The sequence below is a fragment of the Crocuta crocuta genome, unplaced genomic scaffold (assembly GCF_008692635.1).
Source record: "Crocuta crocuta isolate KB4526 unplaced genomic scaffold, BGI_CrCroc_1.0 scaffold26, whole genome shotgun sequence".
Lineage (NCBI taxonomy): Eukaryota > Metazoa > Chordata > Mammalia > Carnivora > Hyaenidae > Crocuta > Crocuta crocuta.
Genome location: NW_027532249.1, coordinates 1258224 through 1285784, shown reverse-complemented (window position 1 = coordinate 1285784; position 27561 = coordinate 1258224). Strand labels below are relative to the sequence as shown.

General features: G+C 37.1%; 1 protein-coding gene across 3 annotated transcripts in view; it reads right to left on the bottom strand.

Annotated features, from left to right (window-relative positions):
• SPIRE1 (spire type actin nucleation factor 1) overlaps positions 1 to 27561 on the bottom strand; it is a 183901-nt gene that overhangs the window by 89816 nt on the left and 66524 nt on the right. For all 3 annotated transcript variants that reach the window (XM_077778079.1, XM_077778080.1, XM_077778077.1), the window contains one exon: positions 13791 to 13916. In XM_077778079.1, the coding sequence (XP_077634205.1) occupies positions 13791 to 13916 (126 nt within the window). The remainder of the gene's footprint in view (positions 1 to 13790; positions 13917 to 27561) is intronic.

Here is a 27561-nt window from a genome sequence, read left to right as displayed (position 1 = left end):
GAACTGATAAATAATTTCTTTTAACAATAACAACACAGGGACCGATGATCAAACACCACTTAGACAGCAGTGGAGTAAAGGACACTACCATTAATATAACTTCCTTTTCTACAACAAAAATTTTGCATTTGAAACTGCCAAGCTAAATTCTCCACTCTCCAGCACACATGCTCACTGGCCACACTTGCTGGTAGGGTTTGGGGGGTGGTGGGTTACTGGCAATAGGACCCGGGCTGTCTCTTCTTTCATACAACCTGATGCACGAAATAGATTGTTTAGCCTGTCCCCTCATCTATAATTACATACAAGGATATCAAATTGCTTATGAGACACAGTAATATGTACTTACTTTCAAGAGTATCAAATTGCTTTTGAGACATAGTAACACTAGGTCCATCCAAAACTTCTCTATCATTCAGAGAGTAATCTTAATGGATCTCATTCATTAAGAAGGAAATCATCACATCATAAAAGGATTAGAATAAAAATGAATTTGCATTCTAAATAAATAGATGATGAACTATAAGGCCCTGTGCTTTGTAAGGTAAGCCAGGTCTAATAAGCATAATTATGTCAGAACAATTAGTAACACTTGGGAACAGGTTAGGGGTTTTACTTGTATTTTAATAAATTGTCAATTCAGCATATAAGAAATTTAACATGAAGTATTTTTTGTTTGTGAAATCAGGAACATTATCAGCAACTGAGCTCAAATATTTTCTCTAAATGTTTTGAGACTAAGATTTTACACACACGTGTGTGCGCACACACACAGGTAAAAGGTAATGTGAAACATCACTGACAATCAGATAATCAACTTGTTAAATCAGAGGTCATCACTTTGAAAATTCCACTGGATACATACTAACTCACAGGTACAAAGGAAATACTGTCTGATTCTTTATACATTTTGATTTTTTAAAATGTTTTTTTTTTTTTTTTTTTTTTTTTTGAGAGAGACAGTGTGTGAGTTGGGGAGGGGCAGAGAGGAAGACACTGAATCCAAAGCAGGTTCTAGGCTTTCAGCTGTCAGCACAGAGCCCGAAACCCATGAAATGGGAGATCATGACCTGACCCGAAGTTGGACGCTTAATCGACTGAGCCACCTGGGTGCCCCTGAAATACTGTCTGATTCTTACATGTAAAGGCATAACTCACAGATATTGTGGGTTTAGTTCTAGGTTACCACAATAAAGCAAATATCACAATAATGTGAGTCACATGAATACTTTTGTTTTCATAGTATATATAAAAGTTATGTTTACCCTATGCTTCAGTCTATTAAGAGTGCAGTAGCAGTAGATCTATAAAAACAATGTATTGTTTTAATTTGAAAATATTTTATTGCTGGCACACCTGGGTAGCTCAGTCAGTGAAGTGTCTGACTTCAGCTCAGGTCATGATCTCACAGCTCATGAGTTTGAACCCCATGTCAGGCACTGTGCTGACAGCTCAGAGCCTGGAGTCTGCTTTGGATTCTGTGTCACCCTCTCTCTCTGTCCCTCCCCTGCTCATGCTCTCTCTCTTACAAAAATAAATAAACATTAAAAAATATTTTTATTGCTAAAACAATGCTAAACATCATCTGAACTTTCAGCAAGCTGTAATCTTTTTGCTGGTGGAGGATCCTGCCCTCAATGTTGATAGCTGCTGACTGATCAGGGTGGTGGCTGCTAAAGGCTGGGGTGGCTGTGGTAGTATCTCTAAAATAAAATAATGAAGTTTGCTGACTCTTCCTTTCAGAATTTCTCTGCGGTACATGATGCTGTTTGATAGCACTTTATCCACAGAACCTCCTAAACCCAGCCCCCTGCTTTATCAACTAAGTTATGTCAAAATCCAAATTCTGTTTGTCATTTCAACAATATTCACAGCATGTTCATCAGGAGTAGATTCCATCTCAAAAAAACTACTTTCTGATATTGTAATAGTGTCATATGGAGACTAGTGGAGACTATACTCGTGAGCACAGCATGTATAGAAATGGTGAATCACTATGCAGTATGCCTGAAACTAATGAAATGTGTGCCAACTATACAGAAATAAAACAATTTTTCAAAAACCCACTTCCCTTGCTCATATAAGAAGCACCTCCTCCCCCATTAAAGTTTTACTGTGAGATTATAGCAATTCAGTCACATTTTCAGGCTCCACTTCTAATTCTAATACTCTTGCTGTAACATCTATAGTTACTTCTTCCACTGAAGTCCCAAACTCCTCGAAGTCATCCATGAGGTTTGAAATCCACTTCATCCCATTTCCTGTTAATGCTGATTATTTTTTAACCTCTTCCCTCTTTCCCTCTTTTGTGATTTGAATCACAAATGTTTTTAATGTCATCTAGATTGGTGAATACTTTCCAGAAGGTTTTTAATTTTTTAAAATGTTTAATTATTTTTGAGTGAGAGACACAGAGCGCAAGCGGGGGAGAGGCAGAGAGAGAGAGGGAGACACAGAATCTGAAGCAGGCTCTATGCTCCAAGTTGCCAGCACAGAGCCTGACACAGGACTTGAACCCACAAACTGTCAGGTCACGACCTAAGCCAAACTTGGATGCTCAAATGACTGTGCCACCCAGCCGTCCCCCAGAAGGTTTTCAACTAATGTCCAGATCCATCAGAGGAATCACTATCTATTGCAGCTATAAGCCTTACAAAATATATTTCTCAAATAATAAGACTTGAAAGCTGAAATTGCTCCTTGATCCATGAGCTGCAGAACAGATGTAGTATTAGCAGGCATGAAAACAACATTAATCTCACTGGATAGCATCAGAACTCTTGGGTGGCCAGGTGCATTATCAGTAAACAGCAATATTTTGAAAAGAATCTCTTTCTTGTTTTCTGGGTCTCAACAATGGACTTAAAATATTTCATCAACCATGTTGTAAACAGACATGATGTCATCCAGGCTTTGTTATTCCAATTATAGAACACCTGCAGAGTAGAGTCAGCATAATTCTTAAGGACCCTGGGATTTTCAGAATAGTCAATGAGCACTGGCTTCAATTTAAAGTCACCAGCTGCATTAGCCACAAACAAGAGAGTCAGCTGTTCTTTGAAGCTCTGAAACCAGGCACTGATTTCTCCTCTCTAGCTATGAAAGTTCTAGACAGCATCTTCTATCAATAGATGAAGACTTACCTTAGTTAGATCTTCTGGATAAGTTGCTACAGCTATCACATCAACACTTACTGCTTCAACTTGTACTTTTACGTTATGAAGACAGCTTCTTTCCTTAAACCTCATGAACTAACCTCTGCTTGTTTCAAACTTTTCTTCTTCATCTTCCTCACCTCTCTCAGCTTCAAAAAACTGGAAAGAGTTAGGATCACTGGACTAGGCTTTGGCTTAAGGGAATATTATGATTATGTTTATCTTTTATTGAGACCACTCAAACTTTATCCATATCAGCAATAAAGCCATTTTGCTTTCTTATTGTTCATGTATCCACTGGAGTAGTACTTTAAATTTCCTTTAAGAACTTTCCCTTTGCAATCGCAGCTTGGCTAACTGTTTGGTACAAAGGGCCCAGCTTGTAGCCTATCTTGGCTTCCGACTTGCCTTCCTCACTGAGCTTAATGATTTCTAGCTTTTGATTTAAAGTGAGAGATGGGCAACTCTTACCTCACTTGAACACTTAAAGGCCCCTGTAGGGTTATTAGCTGGCCTAATTTCAACATTGTTTTATCTCAGGGAATAGGGATGACCAAGGAGAGGGAGACAGATGGGGAACAGCCAGTTAGTGGAGCAGTCAGAACACACATTTATTGATTAAATTTCCTGCCTTATATGGGCGCAGTTTGTGGTACCCACAATTACAGTAACAGCATTAAATTTCATTGATCACAGATTACCATAACAAGTATGACAGGAATGAAAGTTTGAAATACTGCACGAAATAACCAAAATATGACACAGAGACAAGAAGTGAGCAGATACTGTTGGAAAAGTGTCATGGATAGACTTGCTCGACACTGGGTTGCCACAAACATTTAATTTGTTAAAAGAAAAAACAAACAAACAAGCAAACAAAATGCAGTATCTCTGAAACACAATGAGGTATGCCTGTGTAAAGTAGTTTAAGATCTTTAGAAAAAATATTCAAATTAGCAGACTATTTTATTACTATTGTGAATTTAGGACTCTTGAGAAAAGGTTAAAATGACTACCATACATTTCAAGAAAGAGGCACACATTGCGGAGGAAAAATAAATCTACTTGGACCACGTTAAGACTTTACTTCTAAAACCTTGGTGTTGACAAGCAATTTAAGTAACATAAAACCTGTAATTAAAAGGTACAGAATGTTCTTAAGTTCGGGATTCCCACATATGCTATAGCTTGTCTTATCAAGATTCACTATTAAATGAAATTTTATGTGTAAATTTAAAGAAGAGCAAGAGCACTCAAGACATCATCTATATCCCCACAAAAGTTCTCCTTTTACTAGAAATACTTTGGCTGAAACGTTTCTAATCATCACAAATGCTTTCAAAACTCACTTCTTTCAACAAGAAGAAAGCCTCTGAAGTCCTAGAAAAACACAGATATAATGTATAAATTGTTTCAGTTCAACAAGTATTTCTGGACTATTTCCCATGTACATATACGACATTAAGAGTCATTAGCATAAAGATGATTTAAAACATAGTCATTTATCTCAAGAAGGATCTGGTACAACTATGGAGAAAAAAAGCAGAAAGATGTAAGCAAATACTACTACATAGTATAAGAAGTGCAAGACTGAAAGATGAATAAGATACAGAGTTAGAGGAGGGCATGAAACTGTTAGGCTGGAAGGAGGTCATTAATATTCACAAAGGAGGCAATATTTAAGCAGGCTTTAGATGAATAAATAGGAGTTCACCAGGCAGACAATGGGAGAAGAGAATTCCAGGCAGAAAGAACAGAATGTGCAAGGATCACAGACCTACAATAGTGTGATATATTCAGAAACTACAAGTAATTTTGATTGGATAGTGTTGAAAAGGACAATAAAAACATAAGGAAGGGAAACACCATGAAGGGCCCTGTGTGCGATAGAACACAGTTTTAATTTTACTCTATAGGTGATGGGAAACCATATTAATCAGGGAGGCAACATAATTCTTTTGAGCTACCAGGCGTCTTAAGATCATGTAGAATGAACTAAACTGAAAGTACCAATCAAGCCTTAACTCACTTGCTGCAACAGTGCAAACAAGAGGCCAAAATGGATGTTTTGCTCCTCTTGTTCCATATTTTCCTCCACAGAATGACACTGGGCAAAAGTCAGGTGACATGCAGGCAAGGGGGGAAAAAATCCCCTCACTGCTAAGGAGTACTAGACAAAAGGCTCCTGCCATTTTATGGACCAGGGACTGATGGGTGGTAAAGAAGGAAGGGCAGAAACAGAAACTTCTGAGTCAGAGGGGAGGAAAGCATGTCAGCCAAGGCCCTGGTGAAGGTGCCTGGGCTAGGGATGCAGGTGTGTATGAGCGTGGCTGCCCCAGTGGGGATGCTCACTGTTCTTGCCACCCCCTCCAGAAAACCAGTGTGCAGAACCCTGGCTACGCACCAAGTCATGAGTGGGAGGGCAACTTCCCCTGTTGGGGCTTGCCAGCGAAAGTCAGCCTAGGGTGAGGCCTGAAAGATCACATACCTATGTGACTGGACTCCTCAGGTCATATCTGTGATCTACAAGAATCATTCGGAGACAATGTGAAAGATGAACTTGATGAAGAGGATTCAGTGACGAGGGGACTGGTGAGAGGTTAGTGTAACAGTCCAGTTAGACATGTGACCCAAACTCCTGTTAAAGTGAATGAGCCTAGTTTGCACAGGAAAGGACATACATCCAGCACATACATAAATTGGAAGAAAAATGAGGAAGTAGAAAGATTGGAAGATGAGCTCAGGTGGCAGTGAGGAAAAGAGCTTGATAGGCAGAAGTTACAGTTAGGAAGTGGGGGACAATAGCCCGTGATTTCCAAGGTGGAATTATCATAGGTGGTTCTGAGGCCAGAAGCGTGTTCAGGTAAGCAGAGTAATGAAGTAGAGAGGAAGTCAAGCACACAGAGCTACAGCTTCTTTTAATCAAAGAAACCACACAAGATGGTGGCAGATGACAGTGACAATGGGTTTAAGAATAACAGAAACTGGGGTACTTGGGTGGCTCAGTCAGTTGAGCATTGGACTCCATGCATTCAGCGTGGAGCTTGCTTGGGATTCTCCTCCCTCTTTCTCTGTTCCTCCCTGCTCACACATTCTCTCTCTTTCTTTCTCAAAATAAATAAATAAACTTTAAAAAAAAAAAAAGAATAACAGAAGTAGATGGCATGAGCTTTCTGGACAAGTAAGAACAGCAATTGTTTGGAAGCAGCAGAGCAGAGACAAGAGTATTACTAACTCACAAGGTGCACAGATATCAATCTATGCAGGAAAGAGCAGCTTTCTGAAAGAGGGAAGTAGTAGAAAGAGCCTCCTTCATGCAGCAAGCAGTCTGAGAAGGGCCCGAGGGCACTAAGGGGTTCTCTCGAAAAATGGATCAGTTTCCAGAGAGAAAAATGGAAAGGGGTGAGAAGAGATCAACAAAGAGGGGAAACAGAGTAAGAGATGAGAAAAGAGGGCAGAACTGATATCTACAAAGACCTAAATCTGGGGTGGCGCTAGATGGTGATATGGTGAGGTGGCACTGGAAACCTTGGGTCCCCGGCCTTGGTCAGCACCTGGCTGGTCTCTGCGGGCACTGCCACACGACCACTATCCACCTGTGTTTTACTCTGCTTGTGGGATTTTTATTTAAATAAATTTTGATAACTTTAAAATTTCTCAGAATGTGTTGGACAAAGCAAAATTCTAATGAAGAGCAAAAAAAAAGATTTTTTTTTTAAGCTCACGCAGTAATAGAATAGAAAAAATACTTATTAATACAGTTCTTTAAGCTCAGAAACAGTTCCTGAGAACATGTGTGTTGGGAGGACTTCAATGGTACATTTAATTTACTCTAACCCCACAGGGCTATACTTATACCCTAAAAATAACACTTATTTCTCTGGAGAAGGTAATTTCAAACTTAACATGCCGGGGAAGGTAATTACAAGCTTAAAAAGTAATCTTTCTACTATTTACTAAACTTAATTGAGAATGTACTTTTGGATGTTTACTCTGAAGCTTTTGAACGGACCTTACATCCTCTGGTTCTGTCCAGAAGGAAAAGTTAGTCCATGATGTATTTATAATTATTCTTCAAATAACACATACTTGTTTTTCCACCTTTTCCACCCCATTGAAGACTTTCCTCTTGGTCTAACTCTAAAAATCCTAAAAAAAAAATAGTCTTTCACTGGCCTATAACAAAAAGACAGATTGTAAGCAGTATCCTGGCTAAGACAGAAGAGGAATGCGTAGAGCTCTTATTCACACACATATAAAATAGATTTATTTAAGGTGGTTTATGAAGGATGACACATCTGTCACTTACTGCCAGAGCTAATTAGTCTTATAAGGCTAGTACAGATTAATATTTTCCTTCCACTCTTACATATCCCATTTGTATCCCTCCCCAAACTGTGTGTCATCATAAGTTTTAAACGAGTGCTTCAGATAAACTCTTTACTTTAGTCATGAAAGAAATGATACCCACCACCTACCATGTACTGAGCTCTTACTGTGTGCCAGATGCTACACTGCTTTATATAGATCTCATGAATCTTTACAACCATCTGTGTGATGTACACTATGGTGATTCAACTTGTAAATAAATTAGAGTGGTTTGCTTTGGAATCTACACATAACATTTTAAGTCACAGACACTGATGAATAATAATATAACAGCTAAAATGAGATCATCAATTACATGAATATTAATTCCAATCACCTCCATTAAATATTTATCCCAATCCACTATAAAATAGTTCAATTATCAAATGTGGCCTATTTCCTGAGTCCTTATCCCTTCCTGAAAGAGGTGCTACATCTTTAAAAAGGGAAAAAGAGCGGCAGAAAGACAGTGAAAAGCAAGTCATATGGGAAAATGATTGAACATTTCTCATTTGTAAGGAAGCTTTATGAAAATTTTTAATAAAATGGATCCACACACTTGCATTTAACAAATAGATTCTTCAAAAAGATTTAATTTTAAAATCAGAAATGAAAGAGAAGAAATAACAATTGATACCACAGAAATACAAAGGATAAGATAATATTACCAAAAATTATATGCCAACAAATTGGACAACCTAGAAGAAATGGATAAATTCCTAGAAATATACAACCTCGCAAAACTGAATTAGGAAGACATAGAAAATGTGAACAAATGTATTATTACCAATGAAACTGAGTAAGTTGGAGCACCTGGCTGGCTCAGTTGGTTGAGTGTTCAAATTTGGCTCAGGTCACGATCTCATGGTTCATGGGTTCGAGCCCCACGTCGTTTGAGCCCTGTGTTGAGCTCCTGGAGCCTCCTTTGGATTTTGTGTCTCCCTCTCTCTCTCTCTCTGCCTCTCCCCTGATCCCTCCTGATCTGTCTCTCTCTCTCTCAAAAATAAATAAACATTAAAAAAAATGTTTGGAGAAAACCCCACTAAGTTATCAAAAAACTCCCAACAAACAAAATCCAGGTCCAGAGAGCTTCACAGGTAAATTCTACCAAACATGTAAAGAAGAGTTAATACCTATTCTTCTCAAACTATTCCAAAAAATAAAGGAAAACTTCCAGCTTCATTACCCTGATACCAAAATCAGATGAAGACATAAAAAAAAAAAAAAAAAAAAAAAAAAAAGAACTACAGGCCAATATCTCTGACGAACATAGATGCAAAAGTCCTCAACGAATACTAGCAAACTGAATCCAACAGTACATTTAAAAAGTCATTCATCACGATCAAGAGAGATTTATTCCTGGGATGCAAAAAAAAAAATTCACAAATCAATTAACAGGATACATCACATCAACAAGGAAAAAGGATAAAGAAACCACAGGATCATTTTAATAGACGCATAAAATGCATCCAACAAAGGACAACATCCACTCATGATAGAAATCCTCAACAAGCAGGTTTAGAGGGAACATACGTCAACATAATAAAGGTCATATATGAAAAACCCACGGCTAATAACATACCCAAAGCTGAAAAACTGATAGCTTTTCCCCTAAGATCAGGAACAATACAAGGATGTCCACTCTCACCACTTTTGTTCAACATAGTACTGAAGTCCTAGCCATAACAATCTGACAAAAAAAAAAAAAAGAAAGAAAGAAAAGGCATCCAAATTAGCAAGGAAGTAAAACTTTCACTGCACACGGCATGATGCCATTTATAGAAAACTCTAAAGACTACACTCCAAAACTACTAGAACTGATAAATGAATTCAGTAAGGTCATGGAATACAAAACCAATGCACAGAAATCCATTGCATTTCTATACACTAATAATGAAGCATCAGAAAAAGAAATTAAGAACACAATCCCACTTACAATCATACCAAAAATAATAAAATACCTAGAAATAGAGGAGGGGGCAGGACGGCGGAGAAGTAGGGAGCTCCGCGCATTGCACTCGCCCCCATATCTCACAGGGAAAAGATCTGAAGCCATAGGAAACCTTATAGAACCCAAGAGATTGGGAGAGAATGGATGCAGAATCCACTGAGAAAGCCTTCTAATGTGAGTGCAAAGTGGGGAAGATAAAATCAGGCAGGGATCGGAGACTCCAGGGACGAGGCGATCCCCCTCTGCGGGGAGTGAGAGGGGAAAGAAAGAGAGTCGGAAACTACACAAGATACGGGCCCTGCGCTGGGAAAGAGAAAAACCTCTGCTCGGGGCACAGAAGGACGGTGCGCGCCAAATCCCCACGCGCCAACTCTTCCCTGAGCGGCTGCGCGCTCCCCGGCACCGCTCCTTTGTATTCCCAGCGCGGCTAGATTCCCGGAGGAGCCGTGTGCGGACCTCCACGCTCCGAGCTGGCTGGGACTTTAGAGGGAAGGCGAAGGGCTGAAAACTGGGAGATCTGCCTTCGAGTTCGTGTTTCGGGTGACTAGACACAGAGGGACCTGATCTCCCTCTCTCCAGTGGGCCAGATGCGCCCTGCACACAGGCCCCCGCCCATGCTCGCCAACCCGACCTGGAGAAACGGGAGCAGCGGCTTCTGGCTCCACCCCAAGGGCGAGGCAAGACGCTTGGCATCCTCCTGAGGTGATGGCCTGCCAGGTTGCGGCTGCCACGGTTTCAGTCAGGCACACGGACTGCACTTGGAAACTAGCCGGCCTGGGTTCAAGAGTGCGACCCACCCGGCATGACCCAAAAAAGCGAGGTGCAACGCTTGGTTCAAGAAGGGACTGGTGCACCGCCACTCTCCTCACCACAACCGCTAAGGCAGAGATCCCGCCTGACGCACAGGATCAAACCACGCCCATCCCTGCCTACCTGCTAGAGAGCAGCACTCCTCCTTTTTTTTTTTTTTTACCCTTTTTCCCGGAACACTGACCCGACTAACTTTGGTCACCGTCTTGCTTAAATAGTCACAACTAGTCCATTCTGTAGATGTAAATTCTACACCTACTGACACTTTCATTTCTTTCTCTCAGGAGTAATTACACTATATAGGTTCTCTGGATAACACCGGCATCCTTCTCTCACCTCTCCAACCATATTCCACCCCTTAGCCCTTTGAAAAAAGCCCCTTATTCCTCTTGCCTGTTCATTCTATTTCCAATGCTGTCTCATCCCCACCCTGTCTTCTCTCTTTCTCTATGCTCTTCAACCAGCACTGCATACACACGGCTATTTAACTGTAGCTGGGATATCCGGTTATAGGCTTTAAACCATTCTTGGTCCATCGGTTTTCTTCTTTTTTCCTGGTCTTTTCTTCTTTTTGACTCTTTTATGTATTTTTTACTCTCTATTATTCGCTCTCCCTCCTCCGTATTTTCTCTTAACTTTTCCGTTTCCCTCTTGGTTTGCATGTTAGTTGAATTTGTCTGTGCGTTTGTGTGCTCCTGCTCCCTGTGTGTCTGTCTGTTTTCTTCTCCAGGGCTACCTCAGGAAACAAGCCAGAGTACACAAGGTGGAGAGCCCCAAATATCACTACGAATAGGAAAATAAAATAACCAAGGTCCCAACAAGAGAGACCAAGAGATACCATTCAAAAAACACTCTCTGAAAGGATAGGCCCTGGACAGTCAAAGAGACTTCTTGGATATAGCCGCGCTCATAGGTGCAGAGAGCATAACAAGTCTTTAAATCTAACAAGAGCCAACAAGCTAATTAAAATGATGAAACCAAAGAGCTCTCCTCCAAAAAATTCCAAAAAGAACTGACAGCTAATGAACTGCTCAAAACAGATATAAGCAGCATAACTGAACAAGATTTTAGAATAATAATCATAAAAATAATAACTAGGCTTGAAAAAAGCAAAGGGGACATCAAAGAAACTATGGCTACAGACAAAATGGAAAATAAAAATAGGCATGAAGAATTAAACAATGCGATAAATGAGATACATAATAAATTAGAGGCCTCCAATGCACGGACTGAAGAGGCAGAAAGGAGAATAAGTGATTTAGAAGACACTATTATAGAAAAACAAGAAGCTGACAAAAAAAAGAGAAACTGATCCAGGAACAGGAAAGAAGAGTTCAAGAGCTCAGCAATACAGTCAAATGCAACAATATCCGTATCAAAGGAATCCCATAAGAGGAAGAGACAGGGAAAGGTGCTGAAGCAGTCCTGGAACAAATTATAGCAGAGAACTTCCCCAACCTGGGAAAGGAAGTAATTGTTGAAATACAAGAGGCTCAGAGGACTCCCCTCAGACGTAACTTGAATCGATGTTCTGTACGGCATATCATACTATAAATGGCAAAATATAAGGACAGAGAGAGAATTCTGAAAGCAGCTAGAGAGAAAAAGGCCCTAACATACAAAGGGAAACCTATCAGAGTGGTGACAGACCTATCTACTGAAACTTGGCAGGCCAGAAAGGAATGGCAGGAGATCTTCAATGTGATGAACNGGCACTTGTGGGGATGAGCACCGGGTGTTATATGGAAACCAACTTGACAATAAACTATCTGGAAAAAAATAATTAAAATAAAATAAAATAAAATAAATAAAATAAAATAATTAAAATAAAGGGACAAATCCTAAAAATAAAAAACAACACCTAGAAATAAACAACCAAGAAGGTTAAAGACCTATACTCTGGAAACTATAAAATACTGATGAAAGAAACTAAAGATAATACAAACAAATAGCAACATATTCCATGCTCATGGATTGGAAGAACATATATTATTAAAATGTCCATAAGACCCGAAGCAATCTATAGATTTAATGCAATCTCTATCAAAATACCAACAGCACTTTTCACAGAACTAGAATAAAGAATCTTAAAATTTATATGGAACCACAAAAGATCTCCAACAGCCATGGCTAAGCAGTTTTGAAAAAGAACAAAACTGGAGGTATTACAATTCCAGGTATCAAGATCTACTACAAAGCTATAGTAATCAAAACGGTATAGAACTGGCACAAAAATAGACACAGAGATTAAGAGAACAAGACAGAAAAACCAGAAATAAACCCATGATTATATGGTCAATTAAACTCTGACAAAGGAAGCAAGCATATGCAACAGGAAAAATACAGTCTCTTCAAAAAATGGTGTTGGGGAGGCGTGCCTGGGTGGCTCAGTTAGTTAAGCATCCGACTTCAGCTCAGGTCATGATCTTGCGGTTTGTCAGTTCGAGCCCCGTGTCAGGCTCTGTGTTGACAGTTAGCTCAGAGCCTGGAGCCTGCTTCAGATCTGTGTCTCCCTCTCTCTCTGACTCTCCCTGCTCACACTGTCTCTCTCTCCTCTCTCTCAGAAATAAATAAAAAACATTTAAAAAATTTTTTAAAAAATGGTGTTGGGGAAATTGGACAGCTCCATGAAAAAGAATAAAACTGGACCACTTTCTTATACCACACACAGAAATAAATTCAAAATGAATTAAAGACCTATATGTAAGGCCTGAAACCATAAAAATCCTAGAAGAGAGTACAGGCAGTAATTCTGCTGACATCAGCCATAACAAAATTTTTTAGATAAGTCTACTGAGGCAAGAGAAACAAAAGTAAAAATAAACTATTTGGACTACATCAAAATAAAACTAATTTAAAAAGGTATATGCATCCCTATGTTTACAGGAACATTATTTACAATAACCAAATTATGGAAGCTCCACCAAGTGTCCATCGGGAGATGAATATATAAAAGAAGATACGGTATAAATATACAATGGAGCACTACTCAGCCATAAAAAAAAAAAAAGAGTGAGATCTTGCCATCTGCAAGAACATCGCTGGATCTAGAAGGCATAATGCTAAGCCAAATTAATCAGTCAGAGAAAGACAAATACCATATGATTTCACTCATATACAGAATTTAAGAAGCAACAAAGAAAAAAGAGACATACATAAAACGAGACTCTTAAGTAGAGAACAAATTGATGGTTGCCAGAGGGGAGATGGGTGGGAAGATGGGTGAAATAGGTGAGGGAGATTAACAGAACATTTATGATGAGTGCTGAGTAAAACGTACAGAATTGTTCCATTACTATATTGTATACCTGAAAGTAAAAAAACAGTATATGTTAACTATACTGGAATTTAAAAAAACAGATTCAATTTTGCCTGTTTCTTTCCTAAATAATTTTCAGCATTCATCATAAGGATGGTAATAAATATTTTAAATAATATGATGGGCAGTGTTGAAAATTCAGGTTAATCTTTCACAATACCAATAATATGAAAGTAGTAGTACTCACCTCCTTTGCACTCTTAATTTTAGTCAGAAATGTATGCAGCTCCATTGTTTCTGCAAACAGTGCACGACATACTGCCTGATAATGATTTGGTGCCTCTGATTCAGTTGGGAGATGAGCAGCACATAACTACAGAAAAGGAAAATAAAACAGTAGTGCTCATTTATTATTTTGGGTTTTGGGATAACTAAAAAATAGACATGCCCAGTATATTCATATTTTTATATCAGACAGTAAGGCAATTCCCATCACCCAAAGCGTAATGTATCACAAAACCATCAGTAAAATTATATGGAAAAAGTGGTCCACTAACAAACAGGCAACAACACAGATGAGCTTAGTAAAATTAGTTAGCTTCTATTTGAAAATGATAGGCCATATATAAAAGTTCTGGTTGGAAGTAGAAAGGGAACTACCATTTACTGAGTATTAATCATAATGCAGGTATATTAATAGCTATCATTTATTTTTTACCATGCTAGGCATGTATTTGACATGTCATATATACAGCATAATATATCATTTACTCATCAGTGTGACCTGAATTATCTCCATTTTATAACAAAAGAAACTGAGGCTAAGAGGACTCAAGTGACTTGTCCACAGTCGTAAAGTTGACATAATGGAGAAGAATTAAACACAGTTTTACGGGTTTTGGAAGCCCAGGCTCATCCGAATACATGCTGAACTGTGTAATGCAGTAAAAAAGACTGTCAGGATGACATGTGGACCACAGGAAAGATGCTACATCAGTAAATGGAGAGTGCAGCAAAGAAAGCAGAGGGCAGAATAAGTTTGCTGGTGGTACCTCCAATCCCAATGTCTTTTACTGTTAATGGTCCATAATCCCCCCAAAACTACCAGTGGGTATAAGATGCAATTTAGCATCATGCACAACAATTGAGAAAAATCAAACACCATTTAATTTATTAGATTGGAAAGATATCCTATCAAGGGTTTAGTGCATGGGAATAATTTTACTTTTTTGTAATGTAATAATTTTGCATCCATGTACTATAGTTATGTTTTAAGGGACTTCATTTGCTTTAAAAACATGTAAGTTCTCCCTTAATTCTTTATTCAGTAAATTTTACATCAATACTGAAAATATAAACTTTATTATATTTTAATAATTTATATCTATTGGAGAATGAAAAATGTCTTTGTAGATTATACTATCCTTCATAATGTGCTTTCTGTTATTTTCATTTGTAATAAGTATCACATGTCACTTATTAGATTACTATCTTTAATAAAGTATATTCTTCTCAAGAAAAATATCTTGGGTTTTAGTAAGAAATTTTCCCCACAGTACTCAAAAGGAGGCTAACAATTGTTTTATTAGAAAGCACAAAAAGCAAAAATCTCACAAGCTATACAATGGAATATTACTCAGCCACAAAAAAGAATGAAATCTTGCCATTTTCAACAACATGGATGATGGTGCTAGAGAGTATTATGCTAAACGGAAGTAAGTCATTCAAAGACAAAGTATCACAAGATTTTACTCAAATGTGGAATTTAAGAAGCAAAACAAACAAGAAAAGGGGGGGGGAGATAAACCAAGAAACTGATTCTTAACTACAGAGAACAAACTGATGGTTACCAGAGGAAAGGTGGGGGAGGCATGGGGATTAAGGAGTGATGAGCAGCAGGTGATATATGGGAGTGTTCAATCACTATGTTGTACATCTGAAACTAATGTTGCACTGGATGTTAACTAACTGGATTTTAAATTAAAACTTCAAAAAAATTTCACAAGCTTATTATTTAAAGAGCTACCAATGAACACAGAGATTTTTTTTGCAATTACTTCTGTACACAAAAGACAGCTTCCAATATAGAATTTTATACCCAAGGTAATGAAAAGCAACTAAGAGTTTCATCTTCATCTAACTAATCCCATAATTTTACATCCTAATTACATGGTGTCAAACATGGAATAATATTTTTTACTCTAACTCCCAGTAAGAAACACATTTTATACAAATGTTATACATTTTATACATTTATACATCAAATACATGCATACATCTATGTTTTATACACAAAAATTTCACAAAACAAAACTTACACACTAAATTGATTTCATGTTCTCCTAATAGGCTGTGACTGGCAACTTGAAAAAACACTGATATAAAGGTAATAAATAGGTCTAAAAAAATTTTTAATGCATATGACATAATCATATATATATATATATATATATTCCAAAGGAATCCACAAAAAACTATTAGAGCTAATAAGCAATTATAGCAAAGTTGCGGGATACATGATCAACACACACACACACAAAAATGTTTATATATATATCAGTGAACAATCAGAAAATAAAGGGTTTGCCTCCCTCTCTGTTTGATACTATTTTTCCCCTTCCCTTTCCCCATGGTCTTTTGTTACATTTATCAAGTTCCACATATGTGAAAACATGTTATCTGTCTTTCTCTGACTGACTTATTTCACTTAGCATAATATCCTCCAGTTTCATCCACGTTGTTGCAAATGGCAGGATTTCATTCTTTCTCATTGCTAAGAGAAAGATTCCATTGTATATATAAAGCACATCTTATTTATCTATTTATCAGCTGACGGACATTTGGGCTCTTTCCATGATCTGGCTATTATTGAAAGTGCTGCTATAAACATTGGGGTAAAAGTGCCCCTATGAATCAGCACTCCTGATTTGGATAAATTCCTAGCAGTGCTGTTGCTGAGTTGTAGGGTAGTTAAGCATTGCTGGGGGAGGGGTCGTGGGGGAGAGGGGAAAATGGGTGATGGACATAGAGGAGGGCTCCTTGGGATGAGCACTGGTGTTGTATGTAAGAGATAAACACGGGAATCTACCCCCGAAACCAAGAGCACACTGTATACAATGTATATTACCTAACTTGACAACAAATTATATTAAAAATAAAATAAAATTAAATGGACAAAGTACTCATCTAAACGTTAAAAAAAAGAAAATGAAGTTAGAAAGCAATTCCATTTATAAAAATATTAACAAATGCTAAGGATAAATTTAACCAAGGATGTGCAAAACTTACATACTGAAAACTATAAGAATATTGCTGAAAAGACCCAAATACATGGAAAGACATCCCATATTCATGGGTTCGAAGACAATATTGTTAAGACAGCAATACTTACACAAAGTGATCTAGGGACTGAATGCAATCCCTAAGTAAATTCTCATGCTTTTTGTGAAGAAACAGAAAAACTGATCCTAAAATTCATACGGAATTGTAAGAGGCCCCAAGTAGCCAAAACAATCTTCAAAAGAACAAAGTTGAAAGACATACTTCTTATTTCAAAACTACAAAATTATTGTCATCTAACCAGTCTGGTACATAGCGAAGGACCTATAGATTAGTGGATACAAAGTCCATAAATAAACCCATATATGTTTGGTTGATTAATTTTTGACAAAGGTGCCCAGACCATTAAATTAAGAAAGAATAGTCTCGGGGCGCCTGGGTGGCTTAGTCGGTTGAGCGTCCGACTTTCGCTTAGGTCATGATCTCGCAGTTCGTGGGTTCGAGCCCCGCGTCGGGCTCTGTGCTGACTGCCAGCTCAGAGCCTGGAGCCTGTTTCAGTCTGTGACTCCCTCTCTCTCTGACCCTCCCCTGCTCACGCTGTCTCTCTCTCTCTCCTGGAAACAAATAAAACATTAAAAAAAAAAATTAAAAAAAAAAAAGAAAGAATAGTCTCTTCAACAAATGATGCTGAGAAAACTGGATATCCACATGCAAAAAAAAAAAAAAAAAAAGCTGTACTGCTATCTCATACTATTTATAAAAACTAACTCAAAGTAGATCAAACACCTAAATTTAACAGCCCAAAATACAAAACTCTTGGAAGAAAACATAGGGATAAACCTTCATGTTCATGAATTTGGGAATGATTTTTTAGATATGACACCAAAGGCATAACCAACAACAATATGGATAAATTAGACTTCATTAGAGTTAAAAAATTTTGTACATCAAAGAACACTTTCAAGAGATCCACAGAATACAATATTTGCAAATTACATATCTGCTAAGGATCTGCTATGAAGAATATATAAAGAACTCTTAAACACAATGAAATAAAAAACTGACTTGAACATTTTTCCAAAGAAAATATCAACTGACTAAAAAGCACAGAAAAAGATACTCAACATCATTAGTTATTAGGGAAATGTAAATCAAAATAACAATGAGTTACTACTTAGACCCAGTAGGATAGCTATAAAAAACAAACCAAAAATGGGAAATAAATGTTGATGAGAATGTGGAGAAATTGAAATTTTTGTGTATTGCTGGTAAAAATGTAAAATGATACAGCCACAGTGAAAAATAGTTTGGTGGTTCATCAAAAAGTTACCATGTGATCAGCAATCCCACCCCTCGATATACAGTTGATCTTAAACAACATGGGTCTGAACTGCTCAAGTGCACTTACATGCAGATTTTAAAATATAAATACATTTAATATAAAACAATTTATCTTATAATTTCCTTAATAACATTTTCTCTGCACCTTACTTTATTGTAAGAATTCAGTATATAATACATTAAACATACAAAATATTTGTTAACTGACTATTAATGTTATCTGTACGGCTTCTGGTCAACAGTTGGTTTGCTTATCAGTTAAGTTTTTGGGGAATCAAAAATCATATCCGAATTCTCGATTGTGCTGGGCACTGATGTCCCTAACCTCTGGACTGTTCAAAGGTCAACTAAAAATCAAAAAGAATAGAAAGTAAGTGTTCAAACAAAAACTTGCATACCAATGTTCATACCAGCAACTCTTCATAGTAGCCAAAGGTGGAAACAATTGAAGTGTTCTGAACTGATATGTGGAAAAACAAAGGTAGTATATACATATAGTGGAATCTTACTCATTCATAAAAAGTAATAAAGTACTGACATACACTACAACATGGATGAACCTTAAAAACATTATGCTAACTGAAAGAAGCCAGACAACAAAAGGTCACATACTGTATAATTCCGTTTATTATTTATTATTCCATTTATTCCATATATTCCATTTATTATTATTATTGTGTATTCCCAGAATACACAAATCCACAAAGTCAGAAAGCTGATTAGAGGTTGCCAGGGACTGAAAGATGAGGGATAAGAAGGGATGAGTAGGGTTTTCCGCCTGAGGTGATAAAAAAGCTCTGGAAGTAGATAATGGTGATGGCAGGACAATATTGTGAAGAAACTTAATGCCACTAAACTGTACACTAAAATAATTTAGGGGCACCTGGGTAGCTCAGTTGGTTAGCATCAGGCTCTTGATTTCAGCTCGGGTCATGATCGCATTGTTTCTGAGTTTGAGCCCCACGTCAGGCTTTGCACTGACAGCACGGAGCCTGCTTGGGATTCTCTCTCTCCCTTTCTCTCTGCCCCTCCCCTGCTCTCTCTCTCTCAAAATAAATAAACTTAAAAATCTATAAAAAATAAAATAAAATGATTTAAAAGATAAAGTGTATGTTGTATGTATTTTACCACAATTTAAAATATGTCTTAAGGCCACCTGGGTGGCTCAGTGGATTAAGTGTCTAACTCTTGATTTTGGCTCAGGTCATGATCTCATGGTTCATGAGATCAAACCCCGTGCAGAACTCTGCACTAACAGCACAGAACCTGCTTGGGATTCTCACTCTCCCCCTCTCTCTCTGCCCCTCTTCAACTCACTCTTTCCCCCTCTCTCAAAATCAATAAATAAACTTAAAAATATAGAGAGATTTTAAAAACTTAACAAAGAACAAAATTCCACAAGTTGCCATTGACACAGAGGAAGAATAATCCCATGGAGAAGGAATAATCCAAGTGGTTATTTCACTGCCAATGAACTGCTTGATTTTTATTTGGTTCTTTGTTCCTAAATGCATCATTTTATTTAATCCTTACAAGAGCCCAATTTACATACAGATATGGAAGCTGAGATTTAGAACAACTATGTAATTTAACCAAATCACACAGACAGGCAGGAAAAGTGAAATCAAGCCCATGTAGTTAACCTCCAAAAGCCAAATTCTTACACATTCTAAAATAAATGTATTTTACTTTTGTATTAAAGAAAATCATATTTTTAAAGTTTACTTATTTTGAGAAAGGCAGAGACAGTGTGAGTGGGGAGGGGCAGAGAGAGAGGGAGAGAGAGAATCCCAAGCAGCCTTCCCGCTGTTGGTGCAGAGCCTGACACAGGGCTTGAACTCATGAAACCATGAGATCACGACCTGAGCCAAAACCAAGCGTCAGATGCTTAAATGACTGAGCCACCCAGGAAAATCATGTTTTTAAAGAGTTTTAGCATACAACATGGTACACAGCAGGCATGCAACAAAACATCTTTTACAGTTACAAAAAAAAGACAACATGGGAATAGAGGAACATAATGAGAAAAAGTAGTTTCTGTCCCATATCTACCAACATGATGTTTTACGACCTTGGACAATTTATTTAACAGTGCTGGGTTTCAGTTTATTTCTAAAAGGAGAGGACCGGAATATGTTATGTCTTACTTAACCTACCTGCCTTTCTTCTATGAATAAATTTTTAAGATCAGCTTTAAATGCCACCTGAAGGCTGATGACTCCCCAACTCCTACTCTAGGCCACTCCTAATATTTGTTTGTCAGAAAGAGATCTATTTTACCTTTATTCTTGAAAGGTATATTCAGGTTCTAGAGCTTTGAAGAATCATTCCAATCGTCTTCCAGCTTCCACTCTTTTTATAGAGAAGGTGCAGTCTCATTTTCCTCTAAGATTTTAGATTTTCTGTTTGTAAATTTTAGCAGTTTAACTATAATGAAACTATGTTATTTTCATTTTTTTCATGCTTTTAATTGTGGGATTTCTGTGAATCTGTGGCATACTGATTTCCATGNTATATCTACAAGTATATATTAATTTTTGGTATTCAAGTATTTCTTCCATCCTCCCTATTCCTTGTTCTCCTTCTAGGACTTTAATTAGATGTACTGCCTTTGTAACTGACCCTCTATTCTATATTCTTTTTTCTCTTTGTGTCTCTATGCTTCATTCTGAGTATTTTCTATTGACAATATTCCATTTCATTCCTGATCTCTTCAGCTCTGTCTAGTCCATTAAACCCATTCACTCAAGTTTTATTTCAGTTTGTTTTTTTTTTTTGGTTCAAAATTTCCAGCTTCCCCTTTTTATATATTTTCTAGTTTTCTACTCAAAGTTTCAACCCTGAGTTCCAAGAGTGATTTAAAATAAGTGATTTAAAATAAAATTAAATGTCAATCTGACAACTCCATTATCTGGATTCCCTACATAGAATCATTAATACTATTGCTAGAATCCAAATAAATTTTCTGAAGTTTCCGTTAAACATATAGGACTTTGTTATATATTTTCAACAAAACTTGAAAATATCTGCAAACCTTGACTAGATAGATGTGATTTGAGAAAAAAAAAGACAATCTACAAATACTGTCTTTTTTTTTTTTAATTTTAATGGTTATTTATTTTTGAGAGAGAGAGACAGACAGACAGAGTGTGAGCAGCAGAGACAGAGAGGGAAGCAGGCTCCAGGCTCTGAGTTGTCAGCACAGAGGCTGAGGCAGGGCTCAAATCCACGATCTGATCAATCCGACGATCTGATCAATCCGTAAGATCATGACCTGAGCCAAAGTCAGATGCTTAACCAACTAAGCCACCCAGGCGCCCTCCCCACTCCCCCAATACCAACATTTTGAAACATTTTCATTTTTTTTTGTCAAATAAGTTAACATCTATATTTTTTAAGCTATGCACCAACTAGGAGAAAAAAGTTTATTTGATATCACATCAAAGATGTATGCCAGTAACTCAGAAATTCTATGCCAGAAATTCTATATATTATCTGATTTTTTTTTACCCTAGTGTCAAAATACTAAACAGACCATCAAGTTTTTCTTGAAACTTTGGCACAATTGAGAAGAGTTTTTGCTTAAACTCCAAATTCCAAAGCATTTAGCAATCCAACTCACTCTTTGTTTAGAAATACATAATTGCTATGTGTGTAAATTCTATCATCCCAGAAAAGAAAATGGCATAATCAAAATTGTATCCTCTGAGATCTTTAGAATTTATCACATCATAGTCCTCTGTTGATCACATCAAACTCCAATATTCCCCCATAATTTATTCTTGATTGTTGAAATTCAAACATTTTTTAAATGTTCAGTTCACAAAGTTCAGAAATTTATTTGCAAAACCTAAGTAGGATATTATCTTAATATAACTAAAATGTTTTGGCTAATGAGTATAATCATGTATCTATCATAAGAAATTAATAACTAAACAAAGAAAAAAGTACAAAGAATATCACTAAATTTAGCATCATATAGTTAGGATATATTACTAAATGTTTGCCTAAATGAGTAAAAACAAATTAGTATGTTCCCAGCAAATTTCAAAACTTAGAGAACACAATATTCTGAAATACAGAGACCTGTAATTTCTTTCTTAGGAGTCTAATTTGACTGATGAATCTTATTCACCCAACTAAACTGTGTTCACAGAGATCTTAATTCAGTAATGACAAACTCAAACAAACATTTTGCCTTTTCTTACATATACTCCATTAAACCAAGGCCACATTCATACATAAATCAAAAGAATAGGTTTATCAGGTATCAGCTATTTGTAATACATGTGCATTTTAAAATAAAGACAAATTCTGTACCGGGTTAATCTAGCTTGGCATAATAAAATTAAATACATAAAGCTTGTTTCTATTTTAGATGACATTCTACAATACCATTCTTTTCTTAAATTTTCCCAAGGAGTTTTCAGAATAGTTTGCAAATTCTGACATTACATGGCAAACCAAAAACCTGCTAGCTTTTCATAAGCAGGGCTTATTGTGTCTAAACTTTATTCCTATATTTGCAGAAACATGCTGCATTTTGTTTTAAATTATAAATTAACACAAAGCATAACTTATAAGACTATTCATGGCCAATAATTTACTTAATATACTAAAATTTTATAATCTTTTATTATGTAAATGGTAAACATGAGGAACTGAATTTCTGAGGCTAAATAGTTCACCCTGAATCACACCACTACTAATACACAATTTCAAAATTTTTTAAACATTTATTTATTTTTGAGAGACAGAGAGAAGAGCGTGAACAGGGGAGAGGCAGAGAGAGAGGGAGACACAGAATCTGAAGCAGGTTCCAGGCTCTAAGCTGTCAGCACAGAGCCTGACTTGGGGCTCGAACCCACAAACTGCAAGATCATGACCTGAGCCAAAGTCAGCTGCTTAACCGACTGAGCCACCTAGGCGCCCCCTAATACACTATTCCAAAGTACCACAGTTTCTTTCATTATTTACCCATATACCAGTATATGCAGAACTCTTCGGTCTATTTTCCGTTTAGTAATACAGAAATTTTCCATATTGCTAAACAACTCACAGAATTATAATTTTAGAGATTATTTAATAGTCCAGCTAGTTGATACATCATTTCTTTGTGAGCCATTTATTTCACTGTAGAGTAGTATAAATAAATAATGCTGTAAAATACATCTTCAAGGGGTGCCTGGATGGTTTAGTTGGTTGAGTGTCTGACTCTTGATTTCAACTCAGGTAATGATTCTAGGATCATGGAGTTGAGCCCATATCAGGCTCTGCACTGAGCAGGGAGCCTGCTTAAAATTCTCTCCTTCTCCTTCCTCCTCTCTCCCCAATCCCCTCCCCTCTCGGGATGCCTGGCTGGCTCAGGTGATGATCTCACGGTTTGTGAGTTTGAGCCCCATGTCCGGCTCTGCGTTGACAGTGTGGAGCCTACTTGAGATTATCTGTCTCTATCTCTCTCTGCCCATGCATGCTCTCTCTCTCTCAAAAAAATAAATGATTAAATAAAAACTAAAAGAAACAAAAAACCCATTAAAAAAAATCCCCTTTTTCTCCCTCTGACCTCTCCCCTGCTCGTACCCTCTCTCTCCAAAAACAAAACAAAAAAACCCAAAAAAAGTATGTATCCATGTAACATTTTCTCCTTTTAAAAATTATCTTTGAAGAGACCTTTAACTATAGAGAACAAACATGGCTACCACAGGGGAGGTGGGTGGGGGATGGGTGAAAATAGGTGATGGAGCTTAAGGAATGCACCTGTTGTAATGAGTACTGGGTGATGTATGGAAGTGTTGAATCACTATATTGTACACTTGAAACTAATATTACACTATATGTTAACTAAACAGAATTTAAATGAAACCTTAAAAAGAATAATCTCTTTGGACAGGAAGAGATGGGTAGTTGGCACAGGTAGGGTTGGGAGGTAGGCAGGTAGGATGGGGGGGTAGGCAAAGTGTCTGAAGGAATTCAAAAGGCACAAACTTACATAAAATAAGTCCTGAGGATGTAAGGTACAGCATGGTAACCACAGTTAATAATACTGCATTGTATATTTGCAATTTGCTGAGAGTAAATTTTAAAAGTTCTCATCATAGGAAAAAAATGTGTAACTATGTGTGGTGATGGATGTTAACTAGACTTATTATGATAATCATTTCACAATATATACATATATCAAATCATTAAGTTCTACATCTAAAACTAACATAATATTATATGTCAATCATATCTAATTTAAAAAACTTACTTCTGAAAAAATTCTAACAGTAGTACTGCTATCATAAAGGATTATTCTAGATATTTTTACATATTTTAATTTTTTATGTGAAAAAATGTCAAAACAAAACTAGTTGAATAGTATATGAATCAGCATGTACTCATCATCCAACTTTAACAATGATCAATTCATGGCTAATCTTATCTACTTCCTTACCTGCTCAGTTCCACCCTCTAGAATTATTTTTATAGCAAATCTCATATATCTGAGTTTCAGATATAAATATTTCAGCATCTATTTCTAAAGATAAGAGTTCTTTTAAAAAAATAACCATAATACTATTATCAAATTTATTTATTTTTTTAAATGTTTTATTTATTTCTAGGAGAGAGAGAGAGAGAGACAGCGTGAGCAGGGGAGGGTCAGAGAGGGAGGGAGTCACAGACTGAAATAGGCTCCAGGCTCTGAGCTGGCAGTCAGCACACAGCCTGACGCAGGGCTCGAACCCACGAACCACGAGATCATGACCTAAGCGAAAGTCAGACGCTTAACCGACTAAGGCACCCAGGCGCCCCTACTATTATCAAATTTAAAATGAGTAATTTCTGATATCAAGTATAGCATAAGGTAAAATTTTCCTGATTATTTCAAATATGCACACACATTTTTACAATTTGTTCATTTTAATTAGAACCCATATAAGGTCCACATATTGCAACTGGTTGTTATGTTTCACGTTTCCTTTAATCTAAGTTTTTCCTCTCTCCCTCTCCATTTATCTTGCATTTATTTATCAAAGAAATTACATGATTTGTCCTATAGAGTTTCCCATAATCTGGATTTTGATGACTGCATCTTTGTGATGTTTTTAAAATGTTTCTATATCCTGTGGATCTCCTACAAATTGGAAGTTAATCTAGAGGCTTGATCAGATTGAAGATTGGTGGGTTTTTGTTTGTTGTTTGGCAAGAGTACTTCCCAAGTGGTGCTGTGAACTAAGTCCGCTGGTCTCTTGTGATGCCATGATGATTACTGACTGCTATTATTTCTTTGAAATTAGAATATCACCATTTTGCAATCCCTATTATTCTGTTTCCACATATTAGCTGGAATGCTTTTATAAAAAGAAACTTGTACAAAACTAATTGGTTACCCTAAAATAACCTTTTCACAGGGAAAAGGCAGGATGAATTTATTTGCCAATTTTTGAAATAAGTTGAATCCCTAACAGCCTCTAAAGGTGACCAATAAGGGTTTTTTTTTTTTTAACATTTATACGTTGATGGAATACAGAATATTTGATGTGTTTTTTAATTCATCACAGCTATTGTTCTTATTGATGATCAGATTTTTCCACCTTTGACCAATGGGAACTTCTTTGAGTTGGCTTCTGAGTCCTCTTTTAATACACTTCAGTAATCTTGGATAGTCTGTTTGCTTTCTGGTAGGACAAGATGCTCCAGGCTATTTTATACACTTCCTTCCCAGATATGGAATTAGCCATTTCTCAAAGGAATCCTGGGATTCTTTTAGTGGGGAGTGATATTTAGAGATCATAAGCTGGTGGTAGCTGGGCTCACTGCTACTATGTGGTTATTGCTTTGTAGGTCTTCCTATGTGGTTATGTCTCCAGTGTGTTAAGTTATGTTCAATTTGCCTTGAATTCACGGGGAATTACGTTTTCATATTTAATTTTGTTTTATACGTACGTACAACATTTATATAATTTCTAAATCAAATCTACAGAATTAAGCATACTCAGGGACGCTTCGCCTTAATGCCTGTCCTTGTTTCTGCTTTGTTCCTTTATCTATAGCTAACTTCTTTTCCTTAAGTTTGATTCATCTTTCCTTTTTTATTTATTTTTATTTTTTTAATGTTTTATTTATTTCTGAGAGAGGGAGACAGACAGCATGAGCAGGGGAGGGTCAGAGAGAGAGGGAGATACAGAATCTGAAACAGGCTCCAGGCTCTGAGCTGGCTGTCAGCACAGAGCACGATGCAGGGCTCGAACCCACGAACCATGAGACCATGATCTGAGCCAAAGTCAGATGCTCAACTGACTGAGCCACCCAGGCTCCCCAATCTTTCCTCTTTTTTAAAACAATATAAACAAATACCTTTATACATATTCTTAAATTTTTTTCATGTTTGTTTATTTTTGAAGGGAAGAGAGAGAGACACAGCATGAGTGGAGGAGGGGCAAAGAGAAATGGAGACACTGAATCTGAAGCAGGCTCCAGGGTCTGAGCTGTCAGCACAGAGCTGGACGCGGGGCTTGAACCCAGTAGCTGTGAGATCATGACCTGAGTCGAAGTTGGACACTTAACCGACTGAGCCACATAGGCGCTCCATCTTGTTTTTTCACATAAGCAATATGTCCTGGAGAGAGATTTCCTCAATCCTTTCAAATAGCTATATAGTACTTTACTAACTGGCTATACCATAGTTAATTCAGCCATTCCCCTGTTAATGAACATCTGGAAGATTCCTAGTCTTTTGCTATCATACATAGTGAACAGTTTTAGACTTTTTAATATACTGTCAAATTATTTTATATAAAGGCTATGAAAATTTACCCTGTAGCTATCAATTACATGAAAAACTTTACCATAATTTCAAATATCAACAAAAGTAAATTCTTGCTTGCAAAATCGTTAAATGGCATTGCTTTATATGCATTCCCTGATTATTAGGGAGACTGGATCGTATAAGAGAACCAGAACCCCCCAGGCTGAGTTCAGTGCCTCTTTCTGTACTCCCTAGGCATTTCAGGTACACGTGTTGAACCACCGCTTCTGTATGTTCAGAATGTTCATGAGGGTACTATATCTAGAAGGACATCTTCCATATCACCGACATTGCAAATTTCTATTTATTATGACAATTTTCTTACAGATGGAAGCCAAGTATCTTGAAGAAGGAATGCCTATTGCTGATTTGCACAAAGGTAGTATATGGGTTACTATGGTCATACACACCTGGTCTATAACACTTATTTCACAGGGGTTCACTTAACCCTATTTAATCTCAGCAACCTAGGTGCTGGTAGAGCACTCAGCACAAAGGCGGCACACTAACTGCTTACTTCACACTTCAAAAGGTAAATGGGTATATGAATAAACTGAGAATTTTACATTCATTTCAAATGAAGAACTCTATTATGCACTATTCTCAT